Source organism: Solea solea, chromosome 2, assembly GCF_958295425.1.
Source record: "Solea solea chromosome 2, fSolSol10.1, whole genome shotgun sequence".
NCBI classification, from domain to species: domain Eukaryota; kingdom Metazoa; phylum Chordata; class Actinopteri; order Pleuronectiformes; family Soleidae; genus Solea; species Solea solea.
The window spans coordinates 26,459,888-26,480,834 of NC_081135.1; the positions used below are offsets into that span (position 1 = coordinate 26,459,888).

Genomic DNA, 20,947 nt, shown 5'->3' on the forward strand with positions numbered 1-20,947 from the left:
TGAAAAATTATGTTGTGTTTTATGGTCAACACCTTTAAACTCTCCACCTTTAAATCTTGGAAAAAAGATAAATAGATATTAATTGTCATTTCCCTTATGTTATGTTCTTGTTGAATGAACCTATAAACCTCTTTTGAATTGAAACTTCCATAACTACATATCCAACCCACCAAAACCTCCTGGAGGACCTTTTAATGGACTGACTTCCCCCTGAAGTGTCTATTACAGTTTGCATTTTCCACTCGGGTCAGAGTGGCTGCTGGTCCTGACCTTGGCTGAGTGACCTTTGGGTCAGTCAGAGGTATTTATATGCCTGGTGGGATTCAGAGGTGTCATTTCAACCCTTCTACTTCCTGTTGCTGGCATTCTCCTTTGTTTAGGAAACCCTACAAAACACAGGGCACCTTTGTGTCCCGTGTGGTGAGGCTGAGATGTGGAGAAAACGGGTTGCTGTTTGTGATTAGACCAACATTTCCCCGAGGAAAGTAGCAGGATGCTAATAGTAGCCTGTCTCTTGTATTTCAGTCTTAAGTGAATTCTACAAACATCCTGCAGACGGGCGTCAGTGCTAATCTGCTGAGCAGCACAGTGCTGAACATGGAACCAAAGCTAATTGTCATTACTGTGGTTCGCCACATCTGCAGTTATGCTTTAACTGGGTCTGCTGACGTATAGTCTGTGTTATTAGTTAGGTACTACATGTTATCTTGAGGTTGATAATTCATACATTTTAATTTGTGGCTATGATGAGTGGGCAAAATTGATGCCACATTAGAGATTACTGTACTTTGCTGTTAGTCGACTCCATGGCTGGAATGGTCTTTCCATGGTGGATTTGTTCTCACTAAAGCGAAACCAGTTTTTTCCATCGAGGGCTTGGATACCACTGAGCAAAACAGTAGCTAGGTACAGTCATGTGCTGAGACTGTGGGGAACCATTTCTGCAAGAACAAATTACTGCATCAGGAAAATGTGGGGGATAACTAGTGCTGGACTTGAGTTTGATGTGATGTGTGAGTGTAGAGTACAATGACAAAGAGAGAAATGGCCTGTCTTGCAATATAAGATTTCTCTTACATCTGGACACCTGGACTGAATTATACACCACTGTGACCAGCTCAACAGGTTTTTCTGTTTTGAAAATGCCGTAATTACACAGTGTGGCGTCTTTATATGGGATACGACAAGTGCACTCACCCCATCTGTTACATAGATTTGAGGCGGCATAAAATTCCAATCTCCTCAGCTTTTGTTGCAGCGCTGCTACAAAGCGCTCCCATCTACCTTTTATGCAGGTGGTCACATGAGTTCTCTTTTTGGTATACAAAGCTGCTCAATATCAGTTAAAGCTGCAGTAGCCAGGGTCACTGGAAATACAGTTGATTGCTGAGTTGTATCCACAGGTTATTCAAATATAAAAATGTTGGGATCATGGCGCTGTCCTGATCCCGTCCCATCACATTAGCATGGACAAAAGCAATGGACAAAAGCAAATATGTGCCAGATCAGGCTGTAAGCAGAGGAAGTGGAGAAAAGCCATTCTCTCTGTGAACGCTATGTTGAAAGGTTTTATTGATCAAAACTACCAAAAAAATGCAGCCTAAATGTGCTCAGTTCAGATTTGTTATGCCACTAAGTTTTTTTTGGTTTTTACTGTTTGTTTTTTATCGGATGTGTTTTAAACTCAAGTCACCACTTTCACTTCAAAGCAGTGTCTCTTTTTTGTAGTTCATTAAAATTGTCTACCTCAAAGTGACGTGTGCAGCTGAGTTCAGTTGAGCGAGAAAAAGAGTGACACTGCTCAGTATCAACCTGTCTGTGGGTTGTTGTAGGTTTGATAAGGGATTTGGTTCTTTTTTTCCCAGAAACCATTATGCGAGGAAGAGCTAGTGTGCTTTGTGATTTACATGTTATCTTAAACTCGCTGGTCAATGACACAGACTTATTTACTCCATCAACTGGTTGTCCTTCCCATGTGCCCCAGTGGCATGAGAAATGCTCACTTGCCCATGACCCAGAGTTTAAATACATATTATGTGCCGCTGTGTTTTTCAGCTTTTTCCCCCCACCCCTAACATTTACCCTTATTTTTTATCTGACATTCTTTAAAGGCATCGCTTTCTGCTCAGTGTAGATAAAAATGTGTTCTTTATGTCAGAAAATGTTGCAGCAGTATATTCTCACACACTTCACAAATCAGAGTGTGCCCTGTTTGCACCCTTTAAGAAGATCTTGACAGCATACCTGTATGTGATGAGAAACATGTCTAATGAGATGCCTTGCGAGGAATTTTAAATGCTGGTAAACACACTTCTGTCTGCCAAGTCACATGGAACAAATTTATTATGGGATACATTATGGGGTATGAACGGAGTTGAAATTTGGCATCTGTTCAGCTCCTCATCAACACAAAGCTCAGCAAAGTAGGGCCTGGAGAGTGATGGGAGCAAACTTTCTGCTGAGAAAAAGAAATGGAGCCTTCAGGTGAATGCTGTGGGGTGTGGTAGAGGAAACGTACACACTTGGCAGTGAGCCTGTGGCTACTGTAAGTGCACACAGGTAGACAGTTTATTGACAGTTTAAATAAACAGCTTCATTGCAAACCACGTTACTGTATTGAGCTGCATATGTTGTGAGTGCTTAGCTTTGTTGTTTTACAAGCGTGTTAAAAGCTCAAGGGAACAGCAGATCTATGTTCAGTATTTTCGTTTTCCTTTTTTGATTCATTCACAGGAAATGTCAGTAAGAAGGCATTGAACTGAATGCTGAAATCCATTATCCCCGTAGTGTAAGCTGATTAGTCAACAAGCCTGTGGCACCTGCATGTATTAGGAGGTTGAATAACAAAAAAAAAAAAATGACACTGAATGAGTGTTGAAAATTTCATGAAACTGTGTTGCATGTGTAATTATGCTTTCTGAAAAGCTGACACTTTTGGGGGGGATTTCTGTTTTTACCCAATTATTGAAAATATAATACATACTCATCAGCAACATACTTGGCGCCAAGTTGCTTTGTGCAGCAAAATAAATCATTTCCAAGGTTTTGTCTGGTTTTTAAATTCCTGGCCTTCAGGCTCAGGATGTTATCAAGTATAATCATTGTGTATGTTGTTCCAGTTTGGTCAGCTTCAAGGTTAGTCTGATCATCTTTAGATTAAACATAAGGCTTGTTTTTGTAATCAAATGTACACCTGGATTACACCTGTTTTAAGAGGCCAGGAAGTTTGCCATTAAATAGATGTGCACTTTCGTAACACACCCGCACTTCCCCGTCTTCCCTCCAATGAATTCACCCATGTGAGCAGGAAAAGTGCAGTTTTCCTGTCTGCTTTTTTCAGGCACATATTACAATGGTTTAATGTCTGAAATTAGCACAAACACATTCGTACATCCGCCCCTAAGTGTTATACCTGAGTTTGATTGTGCAGCCAGTTTTGTCATGAAGTGAAAATAATCTCATAATAATAATATAAAAGATTTTTAATGCTAGGCTTTGTGCAGTTACTTCCTTGTAGAGCTATCTCTTGCTCTAACATGCAGAACTCAACTCTGGTAATTTCTGCCCTAGAAGTGCAATCTTATTCCAAACACTGGGTCTGCATTGTGCAAACCTTGCTGATTAGTGTGCCGTATGATCACATAACACATTGCTTTGTTAAATAATTTGCAGAGTTTTAACAATGTTGTGCTACAATAGCCCTTTGATGTTAGAAGAAAGGTTTAACAGTCCCATGAGCTTCACTTTCTGAAACTTTAAAAGTACATGTGATCATGCCAACGCTGTTTGTATCCTCTGTCATAATAATTTTGTGATTCTCCTCGACAGGTGATGTTCACTGTCACAGTGCCCAAAGAAGATTTCCACTTGAGGGAAATGTGCAGCCCCAGGGGCCTGGCAGCAGTCACCCAAACATACAGGATGATGTGTTCAGGCTAAGTCTTGCTAAGGGAGTGTCAATGTCTCTTCCATCATCACCGCTCCTGCCACGACAGTCCTACATGATGCCCTTACGCCCCAGCAAGAAATCCCCAGGTACAATACCCAGCCAAATGTGGTTTATTTTCATTATTTTGCCCATTATTGTGCATTTAATTTTTGGCCATGAGTTCACTGTAAAAGTGATGACTCCCTGCTTATGTTCAGGGTTGTGCAGGGATGACAATTCTCGTCAGTCTTTGAAACATGTCAAACTATTCTTAATACAGGGGGATAAAGTAGTAATGGTAGCTGAATCATTCTGGATCCCACCTGTGAGCTCAGTCTGCTTACAGAGATTTGTGTTTGTCACTTTCTTCTCTTATTTGATCACCTTGTGTTAGATTTAAGTACTCTACCACTGCGCCGTGTGTTTACACTTTAGTGGCTTGTAATGGGCGAGTGTTTACACTAGATCTCATTGTAAGTCTTCCTGGGCTTCCTTGTCAGCAGCTGTAGAGTTCGACCTGAGCCTTTGTATCCTGAAGACTTGGCACAGAGAAGAGAAATCCTTAAAGTGGCCATTGTGGCCCCACTCACATGTGGCACTCATCTGTGGGCTATCTACCTTTTGTTTAGAGTAGTTGCAGCTTTGATCTGTTTTGTTTAAAGATGGGTTGGTAGGAGGGGGATGGGATGGTTTGATCCTTGCACAGACTTGTCGTTCACGTTCACATCTCTTGTTAAAAAAAAAGTCTTTATTCCACAGTTTAAAGAATTAGATTTACTTTGTTATTTCACTTCAATTAACGGACGGATATGGTCTAACTGCAGCTCATAATGTTTGATTTGTAAGCCTGAAATTGTAATGCAGTGCATTATGCAAATGTTAAATGAAATTGATATATAATAGCAAGTATACTTGCAGTGCAGTGCATATTAGCTAAGTGGATTTTAATTTGCCCAGCATCCATCTAAGTAAAATCCATTCAACACATTTGGTGATGCTGTGATTGCAATGACTGTTTTAAATCTTCCAAAGAGGGTGCCTATGAAATGTGCATTTACTGATGTGAACGGTGAGATGGAGAGAGACAGAGAGATGAAGAGAGGGAAGTGGTTTGGTTTGTGAAGGTGAAAAGGGCCTTTGGGACACAAGAAGGGGAACACTTATTAAAGGTATATTCCCTTGTGGCATGCTCGGAGGATGTGGAAAAAGAAAAGAGGAAAAAAAGGACTGACAAGATAGGATACAATGGAGGACAACCTGGTAGTGAAGGTTGGGGGGGAGGGTCTGGAGCCTCTCCTCCACTGTCCTCAGAGGTAACTGTGAAAACCCGCAGGGGGAGAGTTCACACCTCGAGTTAATAAACACATACAGCAGGAAATGTCTCAGCTCTGCGACGAAAACATCATGGTTCATGCTGCGTTTTCTCTTTCCCGGTCTTGCTGAGCCATAGAGACTACAGTGTGTTAGACTCAATTTAAGGCTCAGCGCTGCGTTTCCCTCCAGTAAAAATGAATAGTGCTGAGATGACCCCTGTGACCTCTAACCATGATATAAATGTTCTGTTATAAACCGAATGATCAGCAAGCAGTTATATTTAACACTCATTTCCATGCACAGTTCCGGTTAACAACTGCCCTTGTCCCAGTTTTCACGCATTAATGGCGAATCATTTTATTGAATGAAGTGTGTCCACCGCCTTTACATTAGCGGCGATATGTCCCCTTTCAGCTCGTTATAATTGGTGGTTCTGGTTTAGCTTGCAGCTAGTTGGTTGCATACAAAGCCCATCTTCATATTCATAAACTTAAAGACATCCAATTCTTTAAGCTGGCAGTGCATAAAATCAGTCCCATTGTCAGTCCAAAAATGTACCTCCTCAATTTTGCCATGTTTTTGTCATTTTCTTTATTATATTATAAGCCACCGGGTGGGAAGACAAGGCACATACTTCACTGATTTGTATTTAGCTTTGTAAAATTGTGTTTCCCAACCTCAGTTTCCACTGAGGTTGAGGTTGTGAAGCAAAATTTTTAAGAAACACTACCCCTATTCTAGTAATACAAAGATAAATGAAAATTGGTGAAGTATTCCTTTAAGGTGTTTATGCAGTAGTACTTGGACTTGCTGGGGTGTTAGTATGACCTTTGAGATTTAATTTAATTTAGTACAATTTCACAATACTTAAAAGTTTTTCTAATTTCCTGTAAAGGTACTACATGTTTCACCTTTGTTGAAATCTGGAGTTCATGCTACCATTGTAACACAGTCATGCATGATGGCATAATGATTATCCTAGTAGTTCAGCGATGCTCACATACTTTTTTTTTTTTTTCAAACCTGAACCATTATATACAACACTTTTATTCTTAAGCACAGCAGTATTATGATGTCACCAATTTGCTCTCATTCTCAGATAAAGAAAAACGTGTTGTGAGTCAATGTTTAAAGTTGTTATGACCCCTGCTCCTAATTAGCAGGGCTTGAAAGGTGTTCCTAGTCAGTGAAGATTTGCCCACAGATGGTTGCGGTCATGCACCACAGATGTGGCGACCACAATCTTTTCAACACAGGAAACATGTTGTGGAAATGTATGGTGACATGGAGTGAGCAAAGATATCAGAAGCAAACCTGCAAGCAATTCGCCAAAATGTAGGCAAAAACCACATCAATTGTAAAATATAAAAAGTGCACTAATGGTTTGAATTTCTTTTGGTGACTTCCATTTTTTTCAAATAATGGTCTCACTTAAAATTCTTCATCACCGCAATGGATTTCTGACAGTCATATATCAGAGATATGAGATCAGCATAGATTCAGAGGTAAATCCAAAGAGTCCTGCAGCTGATGTGCAATGTAGGCTTTTAGAAAGTTAAACAGAAAATTTACCTCAACAGAATTGAGGCAAGCAAGTATGTGTGATGTCTATTTTTCCACCTCTATTCATGAAAACCTATGCACATCAGGAAAAAGTGTCACGGTTTACTTGTTGTTGTTAGTTATCTTAGCTTCTTGCATATTTCTGTTTTTTTGAAATCCATTTATCTACAAAAACATCAACTTCTTTATGAGCTGTGAAACCAGATGTTTTTAGCTTTGTGGTGATGTCATTCTCAGATAATTCAGTTGATTTTAGGATGATAGGATAACTAGGAAACAAGTTCACTGTTGCGTTTGATCCCCCAGGTCGCGGCTCTCTTTACGGAGTCTCTTCCACCAGACGAGCATTGACAGGCACACATGCGTCATACATGACGGATAATTGGAGGCAATCTCACCGTCTCTGAAACACACTGATGAAAATGATGATTTTTTTTCCTCTTTTAGATTGCTTTGCTATGTAGGCAGTTGTTGTCATTGGAACACCTTTCTATTTATTTGGTGATATTTCAGAAGTACATGGTTTTCATGGGTGACTGCGCAGTGATTATAACATCAGAAATGAGCTGATTCAGTAAAAGGATTTGTTTGGGGGTAGATAGCAGATCATAAGAATAATGTCTACATTAACTTACTATTTACTCTTTCGTTCATATATGAATCACGTCTTTTTCAGTAAAATCATGTTAGGAACATTTTCTAAAAGCTCTTTCATCCTGTTTGCAACTTGACTTATTTACTCACGTCAGACTCCCCATACAGCCGCCACTGATATGTTTGAGGGGAAGCGGTTTCACAGATTCAAAAAGCATTCTGTGGCTAAGCTTCATTTCCTGACACATTGGATAATCTATCACAGTTTGGACGGCCCCAGCGTAGTGGTTGTTCTTTTCTTGAAAAACTTCACAAGGGACAACAGAGAAACACTCCGTTAATTAGGAGTGTGACGGATGCCTGAGCCACAAAGCCCTGGTGGTGTTGAGTGCCGCGGCTTTGATCAGCTAAGCCCAGAGCTTAACCATGAAACACAGCACCCTGACATGTGTTGAGCAGCACCTAGAGTTTATAGTCCTAATAGTTTACAGGACCTCTAATGGCCCAGTGGCGGATATTTTCCTGCAAGAATGTTGCCTGAATGGATCCTTTTTGCATTAAACCATCGCAGGTCAAAGATCAGGTATAAACTTGAGGGCTTTCAATTTGAAGTGGGTAGAGTAAAGTTGATGACACAGTAATTGTGGTTTCCAGCTCTCTTTAAGCCATTACAGCTGATGGAACGTAATGACTCCCACAGTCACCAGGGTATCTCCACAGTGACCTCCACTGGCTGCAGTAGGTTACTGTGCTGATGTGAGATAAAAAAAAACATTAGTAGTCCTACAACTGCATTATGTAAATGAGCCCAATGTAACACTGTTACTATTCAAATAAGGCATCTCTACTGAAGCACGCTGCATCCTTGAAATATTATCCCTGCATCATTTTGCAGGTACAAAATATCACAGTTTAGTATTCGTGTCATTAGATCATTTTAATTGATGTGCATGGAATTAGGCCACAGGATGTGCTGTCTGGATATTGTGTGTGTCTTAAAATGATGATTGAGTGTTTCTGCTTTTAGTTGGAGTCTAACCTTTAAGTGTTTCAGAGAAACTGATTTACTAATGGACCAACCAGGCACGTCTGAAGCTCATCACCACTGAGCACAGTTATCCTTTTTGTCATGAGCCTTCTATGGAACGACCAGCACAGATTGCAACAAAGCTCACTCTCTCTCTGCCTTCAGTAGTTGTATATACTGTATCATCTTCTCTAATGTTTCTCTCTTTTCTGTGGTGCAGTAATTTCTGTACATGTAATTGTTATTTAATTTACTTTAGCAATTTGGTGGAGGAATAACGGAGCAGCATAGACACTGCTCTGCATCGATTCTGCACACAAGAACATTGACTTAGGAGCCCACAGCTTTCTGTTTCCAAGATCTCACTCACTCCATCTCTCTCTCTCGCTCTCTCTCGTTGTTTAAGCTGATTAGGTGACTACTTTCACAGACAGTGGCCAGATGATATATGACCTCTTGTTGCTTATCTCCTCTGTTCCCCAGTTTTGATGCAGCCACTCTGCTATTTACGTTGAGTAGTACTGAATACAGTACATAGGTAATGTCAAACTGTCTAAGTCACTGTACAGTCTTTGTGTTTTGGTTATTATTTTGATTGTTTCGAATAGAGGTTGCTAATAGTTATGGGTGATATTATCGCAGCCGGCCAATTAAAACAAGACATTGTCATTATTTTTTGTGTTGTTAAGCGTCAGGGGTACACAAAAGTCACGGTTCGGTACATTTTCTGTACATCGTATGGCACGCACGTATATTTGTCCTGAACGTCCTCAACCGCTCTGTACAGCACGTACTGAACACCTTTGTGATAATAATGTTAGCACAGTCAGTGTGTTTACAGTTAGGAGTACTACTGCCCTTGTCCCAGTATACAAGCACTAGAGCAGGGAATCCGCTTCCAGTCTTCCGGTTTTAGCTCGTTGTTACCATGTCAAGCACCATTCAGAGTCCTCCTACTAACCATGAACTTAAAAATATCTACTTCTAATTGAGAAATCAGATTTTGCACACTTCCGTCAGACTTGCATGTATTTTAGGAGTCTAGTTTTAGTCAGATTAACAATAATTAGTTTCATGTAAAGAAACGTTCTTCATCTTTTTCCACAGTACGGAAAAGGATAGAAAGTCACTTCAAAGGCAGTTGTAGATTCTTTGAGGTGAACTCTCCTGAAGTCACCTCTGGGGTTCTGACAGCAACCAGACAGCCCCAGGGGAATATTAATGCCTTTCTGAGAGCTGAGCTGTAAAAGACCTTGTGCTGCTGCTTGGGCTCCTTGAAAGGTTCCTCTGATGGGCACCCAGTAAAAAGTACTATCCAGTTCTTCACTTCACTACGCTTTGGCTTTGACTCCTTATCGAATTGAGTACCCCCCATTTCACCTCCACTGTGATCCCAATTCACCTACTGCATCAGAGAGCAGAACTATTATTAAACCGACAGCCTCTTCAGCAAGTCAACAGACTCTTAACAAATCTAGCATACTTTTCCAGTACTGGGTTTTGAATGCTTACATTTTTTAAATGGCTTACTTGACATTGCTTGTCATTTACATCACAATGTGAGACTCGAACATAAAACCATAATTCATACCAGTTTGTGAAACAGCATAAGTCTGTCATTGTATATAGAAACTGCAGTAACCAGAGAGGATAATGGAAATATTGTGTTGGGCTGTGAAAATGGAATAAAATGTAAATCAGCATTCATATCCTAACTTCATAATGAACCACAGTTTTACTCTTTGTCAACTCCAGCTTTTTACAGCTACGTATAATGTTTGAAATATTAAATGCATGTAGTATACCTCCAAGTATCATGTACCATTATGCTCTCCATGGGCAGTACAGAAAAGTAATACACTGGTTTGTTTTGCAGCACCAACCTCATTTATCTTTTTTCTTAAATTAATTATTTATATTGTCATGGCCAGAAGCATTATGCTTTGGGGTTGTCGGTTTGCCTGTCCCTTTCCCACGAACGTGACTCATAACTCATGAGAGTCTGAAGGCAATTATTTAAAATTTTACAATTACCTTCAGAATTATGACTCACAAAATGTCTTATTGTAAAGAAAAATGGTGGATTTATGTTCTACAAATACATTTTTCGTTTTTTTTGTCCGTCACAATCAACCCCACTGCTTCTGAGTGACAAAGGTTAACTGAATTGATAACACTGATATTAAATACACACCTTGAAGCAGTGATGGGGACGAGACCGCCTATGCCGAGTCCGAGTCGAGACCAAGTCTGTTGGTTTTCAAATACAGTCGAGTCCGAGTCAAGACCAAGTCTTTGAGGAAGCAAGTCCGAGTCGAGACCGAGTCCTTTAGGAGTCGAGACCGAGTCGAGACCAAGACCATAAAAACATGTCAGTTTTCATATTCATGATTTAGTATCACTCCAGTTAATAATCAACAGTTAGGCCTACAGACTAAGCTAGATTGGGAATTGTTTAGAGGAGCAGTCTTAACGTCTTAATATGGACTATGCTTTTACTATCATTAAAAAAATCCCTACCACATGCATCATCTTCTGCCTATTTTTATAAACTGCTTCAACAGTGCTGCTCTGTCATCAACATGTTAAGCCCACCCTGACTTTTTTAATCATAGTTAGGACATAACATGAACATAAAAAAATGCGGTGGTCTCGAGGACTTGGTCTGAAAATACGAGTCCTTCTCCTCCCACTGTGGTCCGAGTCTGAGTCAAGACCGAGTCTTTGAAGGAACGAGTTCGAGACGAGTCCGAAAAAGCAGAAATCGGTCTCGAGACCGGACTCGAGTACTACATCACTGCCTTGAAGTGGTGACTGTATATATTTTTATTTTAGATTTGCCTCTGTCATGTGAACAACTTTGTGCTGTATCAGAATCAGCGTTGTTGGCCAAGCATATGAACACATACAAGGAAATAGACAAGAACAACAAAGCTGAGCAAAGTTAAGTTAAATACCTTCACTTTCTTTTACTACATACAGTACATTATGTGAGTGTGGACAGACATGGACGTAAACTTTAGCTGACTGACCAACAGCAACCGTGAGGCTGTAATTCCAGGTCACTTTTGAATTGAAGAATGACATTTTGGAACATAAAGAGGGCTGTTGTGGGACAGCTTTCATTCCCCTTTGCAGCACAAAGAGGACACACTGTCTCATTGATAATTTGAAATGTGAAGAGTGTCAAAAGTCCATCATGAAAAATGCTGGGAAAACTCCTTGATCACTCCATAGCCATGAACAGTCGTCTCTTTCATTAGAAGTTAATGGTCATAGCATGTTGTTGGTCACAGTTATTCCGTTGTTAGATATGTGCTTGTGCCTGCTGATTGATAGCTCACTAGTCATGGATTCTTATGTCTATCGGTGAATACCGGTGAGTAGAGAGTTCTCCTGCCTTTACTCTTGAGATTTACTTTCTCTTTGTGTATTGTTCTTTGTGTTATGTTCTTCTGTAATATGTCGACCTCTGTACGTTGTTTGTTTGCTATTCTTTCCATTCATTTAACATGTGTTCATATAGATACATATTTGCATTAGCTCCAGTCAGCATGTAGGGTGTATTGTACTCATTGAGACATTGTGGATGCATGTTTCACAGAAAAAAAACCTTTTACTTTCTCAATGACTTAAAAGTTCTCTGTTGGTATTTGTGAAATACCCACAAACCCATTCTGTCGAGACGAGACATTTCCGAACTAAACAGTCCTATATTGGTTGTTGTTTTTCTTTCACGTTTGGTTATAGCTGGGTAATACCTCTATCCAGAAGATCCTCGCATACTTCCCTCTTGTTATCATTTCCAATCATCCCTGACAGAATTTTGATACTCAACGTCTGTGATGATTGCTCTGCATCGATTATTGTCACCTCTTGTTTTAATTAACCTGCATGTGAATAGAGTTCATTGAGGTTCCGCATCCACACTCTGCAGTGCGAATTAGAGCACATCAGATTTCTCTTTCTCTCTCTCATCATCCTTCAAGGGTCATTTGTCTGACACTTCCACATCCGTGACCTTTTCATGCTTGTTATAGACTGCAATAGCTTATTTGTCAGTGTCTCCATTGGCACAGGCTGAGCCATAATAACACCCTGTTAGATTTTGAGATGAGTTTTCTGATGGGGAAAAAAACCCTCTGTGTTTTGTCTGATGCTTCAAATCACAGTCCTGCATGGATACCTTTTTGCCTCTTTCCTGCTTTATCAACACTTAGATGTGGCCTAAAATACCCATGATAGCTGTCCATTGGCCACGTGTTTGTTATTTCATGTGTGGATCCTGTGTTCCTCCTGGCATTTTTTGCAAACTGATGCTGAACTCAAGCATATGGTTCAGATTACTCAAACCATGCCCGTTGTTGTTTTTAGATGAAATACATTCAACAGAACACATTAGCTGGTCTGCTTTTGGTCCAAGACATTAACCTGAACTAAGTGTGTCTCACACACAGCCCTCTGTGTCCCTGTAGTCCCTCTTTAATTGGAGCCGTGTGACCCCTGGGTAATAGACTGTGCCTGACCGTCCACTACTGAATGGAGGTTTTCAGGACAGACTTCCTCTGCCATATAACAGGCTGACTTGGATTGCTTATGTACTGTAGGTGTTTCTCTGAAATCACTCCCCTCCACTACAAAAATTGAACGGTACATAACATGTGATAGAATATATTGGTTTTGAACAACTACTGTTTTCAGTGTCCCAGACAGACCATTGCTATTGGCTTTGACTGGCATCATGTCTTGAATCTTGCTAACGAGCAATATAACACAGTATTTGAAGATGCAGAAAACATTTCCAAGCATTAAAAAAAAAAAAAAAAAAAAGGTTCCTGGCTATGCATTTCAAGTTGCATATCCATAGATGGCACTGTGCATCAAGCTGACTTCATCTCCCATGCATGGTTTATTGCAGTGTCACTTCCAGGACCTTTCCTCTCACTTCCACCCCCCAACTCCACCACACACATGCACACACGCACACACACACAATAACCCAATTATCTCTGGCTAAGATCGCATTTGTGGTTTCAGAAATTGTTAAATCTGATTCAGAGGAAATGTTTAGTTTGAGGTCAGAGTGACTGATATTGCATGTGGTAATTGGGAATGGCTATCTCTGCTCTCCCATCCAGTCTACATGTTATGACTGGGGTTACATACGCAGTCATCTGATAACAGAAGTCTGGAGGAGGCGGAGGATTGGATTGGGTTACAGTAGATCAAGGCTGGAGCAGCGTGGAGGAGGTTTGCAAAAGGAGGCACTCTGTTGCTTTTTACTATGGATTTATGGATCCAAATGAAGTCAGCTATTTTTCCACATTATTTTTTGCATCTTTAGTTTCATCCTTGAGTGTGGAGTCTGGAATGTATTTCCTTTCTACACAGGAAACTCAGGGCTAGAAGTAGAGGACTTTAAAAGTGCACAGCTAGTTCTTTGGGAGGTGTTTGTTCCATGGCTTAGTATTTAGTCTACTGTCCTAGCTGGATCTCCAGCAAGTGTAAACAATTATATTGCTGCTCTAAGGGGAAAAAGTAGGCTTTAGCCATCACTCAAATAAACAACCTTATTTTTGTGTCTCTTTGGGGAAGATTAAAGGACAGTTTTTATAGGATGGAGGAAATCTTGTTTCACACTTAAACATGGAAATTATGCAAAAGGGGCTGTGTCTCTAGTGGGATTACTATGTTGGTGATTTATTGTAAAGATCAGCGCAGTGAGCAAGTATTTCTGTGAAGCTGTGGCATTTTCTAATTCTGTCATGGTGTGAGCAGAGGGAACAGAGCATGCAGCTAACCTCAACTCCTCTCTAAAGACAAAGACGGTCTTTAGTGATCAGTAACACTGCCCTAGATACATCATCTGACTCGCACTGGGATGCCTGGACCTTAATCTATCCATGCATTACCTTGCACCAATAGGTGGGTATGTTTCATGGCACTGCTTTCAGATAAACACGCAGAATAACTGTCTGTTTTGCTGATCTCCACTAGTACTTGTGTGCATTTGAGCACAGGGTTTTTTAAAGTTCACTAAGAGGCTAATTGTTGTGGTTTCCTGCTGTAGCTTACATTCCCAGAGCTGGCTAGCAGTGTTTAACTGGGAGTCTCTACCTATGCAGACAGTATTTTCAGTTGTCGGACAGACAGACCAGCGCTGCTATCAGCGCAGGGAGCTGTCTGAGAAAGTGTGTGCGTGTGTTTTTTGATGTTTGTGTGTGAGTTTTATGTGAGCTACAGAGTGCGTCCAATGAAGACACCACCGCCTCTCATCTCCAGTCCCATCTGGAACATGTTAATCCAGCAAGAACTCTGACGCTCTCTCTGGTTCTCTAATTCTCTTGTCTTTTGCATTTCTTTTCCTTCCTGCTGGACTGTCTGACACTCTCTATCTCTCTCATTCCCCCTGCATCGATTCATGCTGGCAGGTCCAAGCAGGAAACCCAAGTATGTGGAGAGTCCGCGCGTTCCTTCTGATGCCATTGTGTCAGCTCTGAGGAAGGTGGCTGATAACAAGGAGTCTTCACACAATGGTGAGTTTCCCTTTTACTTAGATTTTTTTTTAGTATTTGTTTGTGTTTTTGCTAGACAATGGAAAGAAGCTAGAATTACAAACTGGCTCAAAAGTGAAAAAATGGCTGCTGGAGTTCACAACTGTGCCTTCATTGGTGACCTGTTTTCCTGTTTGTCGTATATGTTATAGAAACGTATCCATGCTATAATTTTCTCTAATTTAAGGCTTGCATGAGTGGACCATTTAAGTACCAGTGAATTTGAGCAGTGTCCCTTGACCCATATACAAAGAAACTCTGGTGTTGTATTTATTTGTGTATTCATAAGTGTGTGTTTAAATTACGGAAGAGTCATTTTTTTCACTGTGTGCGGATAAACGGCACTCTAGATTTGTTGCATGTGAATATAATGAGGACAAGATCTTAAGTAGCGTTGCATGGGTATGTGTGATTGTGTGTTTCCACATGTCTGTGACTTATGACTTAAATATATCGTGTATTGCTGCCCATTTTCTCTTGTTCTGGGAATTGTGTGTTTGTGCGATGGCTCAAATTCCTGCCATAGGCTGAATTGTGGTTGTGTTTTGAGGAAAAGGCAGCACAGAGAGACTTCAGTCTCACTGTTGATGTTATGCACTAAGGCACGAGGGTGTGTCTGACACTGTTTGCGAAGAGCAGGGTTTGGGCTTAGAGAGGGCTTCCAGCAGATAGTGCACACCAGATGAATGTTATCTCATGACAGCTGGTGCACTGGCTCTGTTAGTGAGCTAGTATAATGAGTTGCGCTCACATAAAAATGTTTTGACACACCTGTCTCTCTTGCATTTTGTGCTAATGTCTAATCTGCAACATCCTCTCACCACCAATCAATTATTCCTCAGGTGAATAAGTAAAAATCACGTTACGTTATTTAATTAGTTTTCTTCCAATGATGGAGAAGACAGTTGCAGATCTGGTCAGTTTATGTCAAACAAGAAATGACAGTCTGTAGTATTGAGCCCAACATTTCATGGCTCATATACAGCTCCAGAAGATCAATACATTTCAGTCTGATTCTACTCTCTGATAGGGAGTTGTTCATGTTCTTATATATTAATTCAACTTCCTACTGGATTTGTTTTAAGGCTAGTTAGCTATTTAATTTGGGGCCATTTGTATCTTTAATAACTGTCTACAGTTATACAATAAATGTAAGGAGTAACTTACTCACAGCAATGCTTAGCAGGTAAAGCGTGTTTACTGCTGAGAATTCAAAGTGAGGTAACTTGCTCAGCTAATTATGTACAATTAGGTGCTGCATAAATTCTACACTAATGATGGCTAATTGTAATAGCTCAGCTGTAGTCGGTGGGGTGAGCCCCCACGCACAGCTGAAAGACATTTCTACTTACAATGCCTCATTTTCACTTTAATAGGAAAAATTCAAACATAATTCAAACATATTTAATATGGTGCCTTGTCTTATTTTGACAGAGACCTGTTATTGAGTGGAATCATTTGTAAAAATGTCTTGACGCATTGCATGTGACAATGACCTATGCGATATTATTGTGTCACTGAACAGGGCAGCGTTCAGTCTGTTGTTCTCCCCTCTTTCAGAGAGGATAAACAATGCCTGCTTTTATTTTGCTAACTGCTGAGAGATGAGAGACGATCCTCGTTTGACATTGCAGCTTTTGTATCAAGGTCAGTGTCAGCATGGAATGTTGATAAAGTTTGGGAGAAAACTGACTTGAGGAAAACCTGTTGCATTTTTTTTGTTCTAGCACGAGAACTTTGCGACAATATTTGTTGTTGGAAAAGTAGAGTGTAGGGTTTCTTGTGCATGTGTGTAAATGCATTTTTATGCATGCAGTGAGTGTGTTTGCAACAGGCAGTCAACAGTCTCTTTGTCAAAATTGCTTCAGCTGTGGTCTCACGGTTGTTTCTGTCAATCAAAACTGAACCTCATGTCCTGTTCTTTCCCACAATTAACCCTCACCCTTCTACCCACCCAACTGCATGGTTCTACTCCAGTTAGACACAAGCTACAACCTCAGTGCTTGTTTCCTTATATACTCATTATCTTGTTAATACCAGAACTATTCATCGTATATACAGTAAGTATACTGTATATTTACAACACTGAAAACATCTGGTTGTGGTAAACGTGACCACAGGCAGTCTGTTCCCGTACAGTGCCTGTTACTTATTTCTTAACCACGTTATCTTAGCCATTGTGTTATTTGTTTTAAGACAGTACAGCGCCTGCCATGGCAGCAGAATGTAATAGGAGCAACCTCACGTTGTCCCCAAGTATGTGTATAATGCATGTGGCCATGTGTGAACTGGGTGAATATAATGCACAATCCAACAATCACAGCTGGAATCCTGACAGGCTGCATGCAGAGAATAATTGTGCAAACGTTGGACACCATGACACCTCTGGAAACCTTTATTTACACACTTTGAAATGGCTGTTCATAAGATAATTCAGATACTGTCGAATTATTTATACTGTCTTTGAATGACACCAGATTGAGAAAATGACACAGAGTGGGGGGAAGATGCATGACTAAAGAGGACTCAAGACCAATTGTGTAATCAAGGTTGATTGTTACCAGTTCATAGAACGATGGTATCTTGGCAGTCACCATTCACTATCTTCCATGAGGAAAAGCAATAAGTTTGTGGCAGCACGCTGTGATGTATTTTTGTATTTTAATCAACAGCTGGACAGTCAATTTAAGTTTATTTATTCTCCCTCTTCTTCTTTACTTAATGTTGAGGCTTCATTAATCTGTGCTGCTCATCTCCAGAGGGTCCTTATGGCGCAATGACTGTGTCCCTGCGTCAACGCATATGGACACTCAAGTTCTCTTAGCCATTTGGTTAATGAAATGCCAGTTGTGTTACAGCGAGATAAAAAATAAAATCCACTATAGTGCGGTCAAGCTGAGATGTCAGTCAAACTATGACATTTATCACTGTGCCATCCTCACCAAACCTCATTTTACTTTAACTTTCCTTCTGTATTGAGGATTCTGTCTCACCTCGGTATGCTGTGATGTCTCGTTGGACACTCCATCTGCACTCACAGCAGAGGAGTTTTGTGGTTCTAACATTGGAATGTGCAATAGGCACTCAACATGCTTCAGGGGAGCACGTCACCTAGTACCTCTGAGCTTAAATGGTGAAGCAGGATACATGTTCTCATTGAGGGTTCATTAAACAGCCTCCACTGTTGTGGTAATGAAACTCCAGCTGCTAATGAGCACCGGCTGGATTGTTTTCTCAGCAGGGAGAGAGCCAAGACAGCTCTGTGAAGCCAGTCTGTTCACGGTATACTCCGCCTTCACTCCATCCTTCTTCTACTCCTCCCTCTGTCTTCATTTCTCTATCTCTGCACCGCATGGCTGCTATTTCACACCTGCTCATAAACTTCCTTAGGCGGTAGATAATAATGTTGTTTTGTTTCTGCCTTGAATTCGCTGTACAGTTACTGGAATACCAAAGTGGTTCCATTCATAGCTTTTCTCTATCTCCAGGTTAGGGTTGGACTTATCAGATGTTGTGTATAGAGCACAGATGCAAATTTACATCAGTCAGGCATTTTTAAATAATAACTGCCTTCCATCTAGATAAGTGCAATGATTTTACCTTGAGTAATGACAGAGCTGACATAGTCTGGCCCCCTCTGCCACAGTTTGATCAAGCATGCAGCAGGAATCAGAAATAGTTATGAAGTCTTAAACATAAACTTTTAAATTTTACCTTTTTGTATGGACTGAGGTCAAGTCCATACAGATGGGAACATAATTTAACGAAAGTTATTAAAGACAAGAATGGTTGAACTGAGTGACTAAATTCATTGTCTTTCTGAGCAATCTGATGAAATCTTTTACATGGAGGCGATCTACGGACACTTAAGCAGTTTAACTGTCCACTCAACAGTAGTTTTTATGTGCATAATTAGGACTGTATGTCAGTGAAAAGGGCTTTTCTCATCAGGTCTGCTAAGGACTATTTAATTTTGCTACGGTCCACAAACCTTGTGCAGAACTGCTGAAATGGCCAACTTTAATTTGTCAAAAAATGTATCTTCTAGTGTGTAAAATGATGTATTACATAAAAAAAAAATGTTTTTAGATTTTCATGTACATGGTTTTATTGCTGTGGAATAGAATGAATTGTGCTGCCTTCCAGTTTCCCTGCAAAAAATATATTTAAATTAATTATTAGTGGCACATTTTGGCTTTTTGAGGTAATGTAACTAATCTAGCATGTACTAACCATAGTTTTGAATTAGCTCCCTATTTAAGGATTAGTCCATTGCAGAGATATGACTTAAGAGGTGGCTTGTGATAGTACTTCACTGTTACAGTGGCACATCATTGGTCCATGTTAACCTATAAAATGGTTATTGTCATTTGTGGTAATGTGGCAACTGCTTTGTATCAACCTCTTAATGGAGGATTTACTAGCCTTGATCATATGCATGTAGATTGGCAGAACATGAACACAAATTTAAAGAATCCATTAAACATTGCCCATTGAAAAATTGCGACCAAGATATGAACTGACATTTTAAAGTTGAACAATTAATTTGTCAGCATTCCCCGCTGGACAAGCTACTCATGGTGACAAATGATCGCAGACAAACCTCTGCTGTAGTGAATTATTTGTTCATGATCACCAGTGCACTGGTGTAGGTTTCGCTGACTGAGGAGAAGAAAACAAAGTGCTTCCACACACCCACAGATTAAGTGTGTATATAGTGTCTGATAGATACTGCAGTGTCAGGTAAAAGAACCAGTGACCATCATCATGAAACAAAGGTAGACCTAACTGCAAAGGAAGGCTGTAGTTTGTCTTATATTCAGACCATGGTCAGGTTATCGTTGAAGACGGGAGAACCACTTGCTGGTAGCATTTCACAACGCTAAACCATAGATTTCCATTTCCAGAAATGCCTGGTGTCTGATGGATATTAAATCCCCACATTAACCTATGTCATTGCACTACACACAACTGTTATTCTTAGTTTGCTTCTGTGTGAGTATATCATAATTATCTGATTCATGGGGGGGAGGGGTTGAATTTACTCTACCGATTGTTTTTAGTGGTGCTGTTTGTACGTTTGTCTTTTCTCTTTATTGGAAGACATAGAGCACTGCAACACTTAACAGTATGGCCTTGAGCCCAGAACTGAATGGTAGGTATAAACTATAGCAACACCAAGTTCAATTTTCAAAAACTCGGCACTATACACTTATCCCTGAAGTAAAAAGCCCAAACCTTGACCATGCTTCAAAGAAGATCCTTGAGGACATACAATAATGACAAGTAAAACTAACTTTTCACAGAATTCTGTTCTGCACCTTCAGTATGTAGTACATAAGCAGCAGTTCATTCATTACATTACATTGACATGTTTGTTTAAACAGGACTAAATGTAAAGGAGAAATTATAGTAGTAATGTGTTTCCATCATTGCTGTCAGGAGATGGTGAAATTGCAAAAAGTGACAATCAGGGGATCTTCCATAAAAGAAACTGGTGCTTTGGTTAACTGTGAGCTGACAATTGCCCGGACATATCATGTGTATGCAGAATGATTAGTAATTGACAGAGCATACACCCTCCACTGTCACCTCATTTATTGATGTTATATGGTTTTGTACAGTCTCAGCGCTAGTCCAGGAACAATAATAGGTCCTCAGAGGCAGTTGGGTTTAAATGACTTGGACGAACTAGAGATGAAATGCTGTCAGGGTCCAGTAATAAAGAGCTGCTTGGTGAATTTAAAGAGATTTATTTTAAACAATAAGCACAAGGTGTTGGGCTGGCTGGAATGTGAATAATCACCACAACCAGATCATTTTCTACATTTCCTTATACCCAAAGTAACTACATATACAATTCAACGAGTTGCATATTGTTTTAATTTATTTCATGTACAATCTGAGATAATCATGCTTAAGTGTCACAGTGGGTGATTCTGTATATTTTATGTTCTTCATGGATCC

At 40.1% G+C, this 20,947-nt stretch overlaps 1 protein-coding gene across 4 annotated transcripts in view; it reads left to right on the forward strand.

Annotated features, from left to right (window-relative positions):
• tanc1b (tetratricopeptide repeat, ankyrin repeat and coiled-coil containing 1b) overlaps positions 1-20,947 on the forward strand; it is a 90,824-nt gene that overhangs the window by 26,261 nt on the left and 43,616 nt on the right. For 3 of the 4 annotated variants that reach the window (XM_058616324.1, XM_058616335.1, XM_058616352.1), the window contains exons 3-4: positions 3,829-4,035; positions 14,858-14,962. In XM_058616324.1, coding sequence (XP_058472307.1) covers positions 3,829-4,035; positions 14,858-14,962 — 312 coding nt within the window. Of the gene's footprint in view, positions 1-3,828; positions 4,036-13,731; positions 14,757-14,857; positions 14,963-20,947 lie in introns of those variants that run through there. The other variant, XM_058616343.1, reaches the window with a different exon arrangement.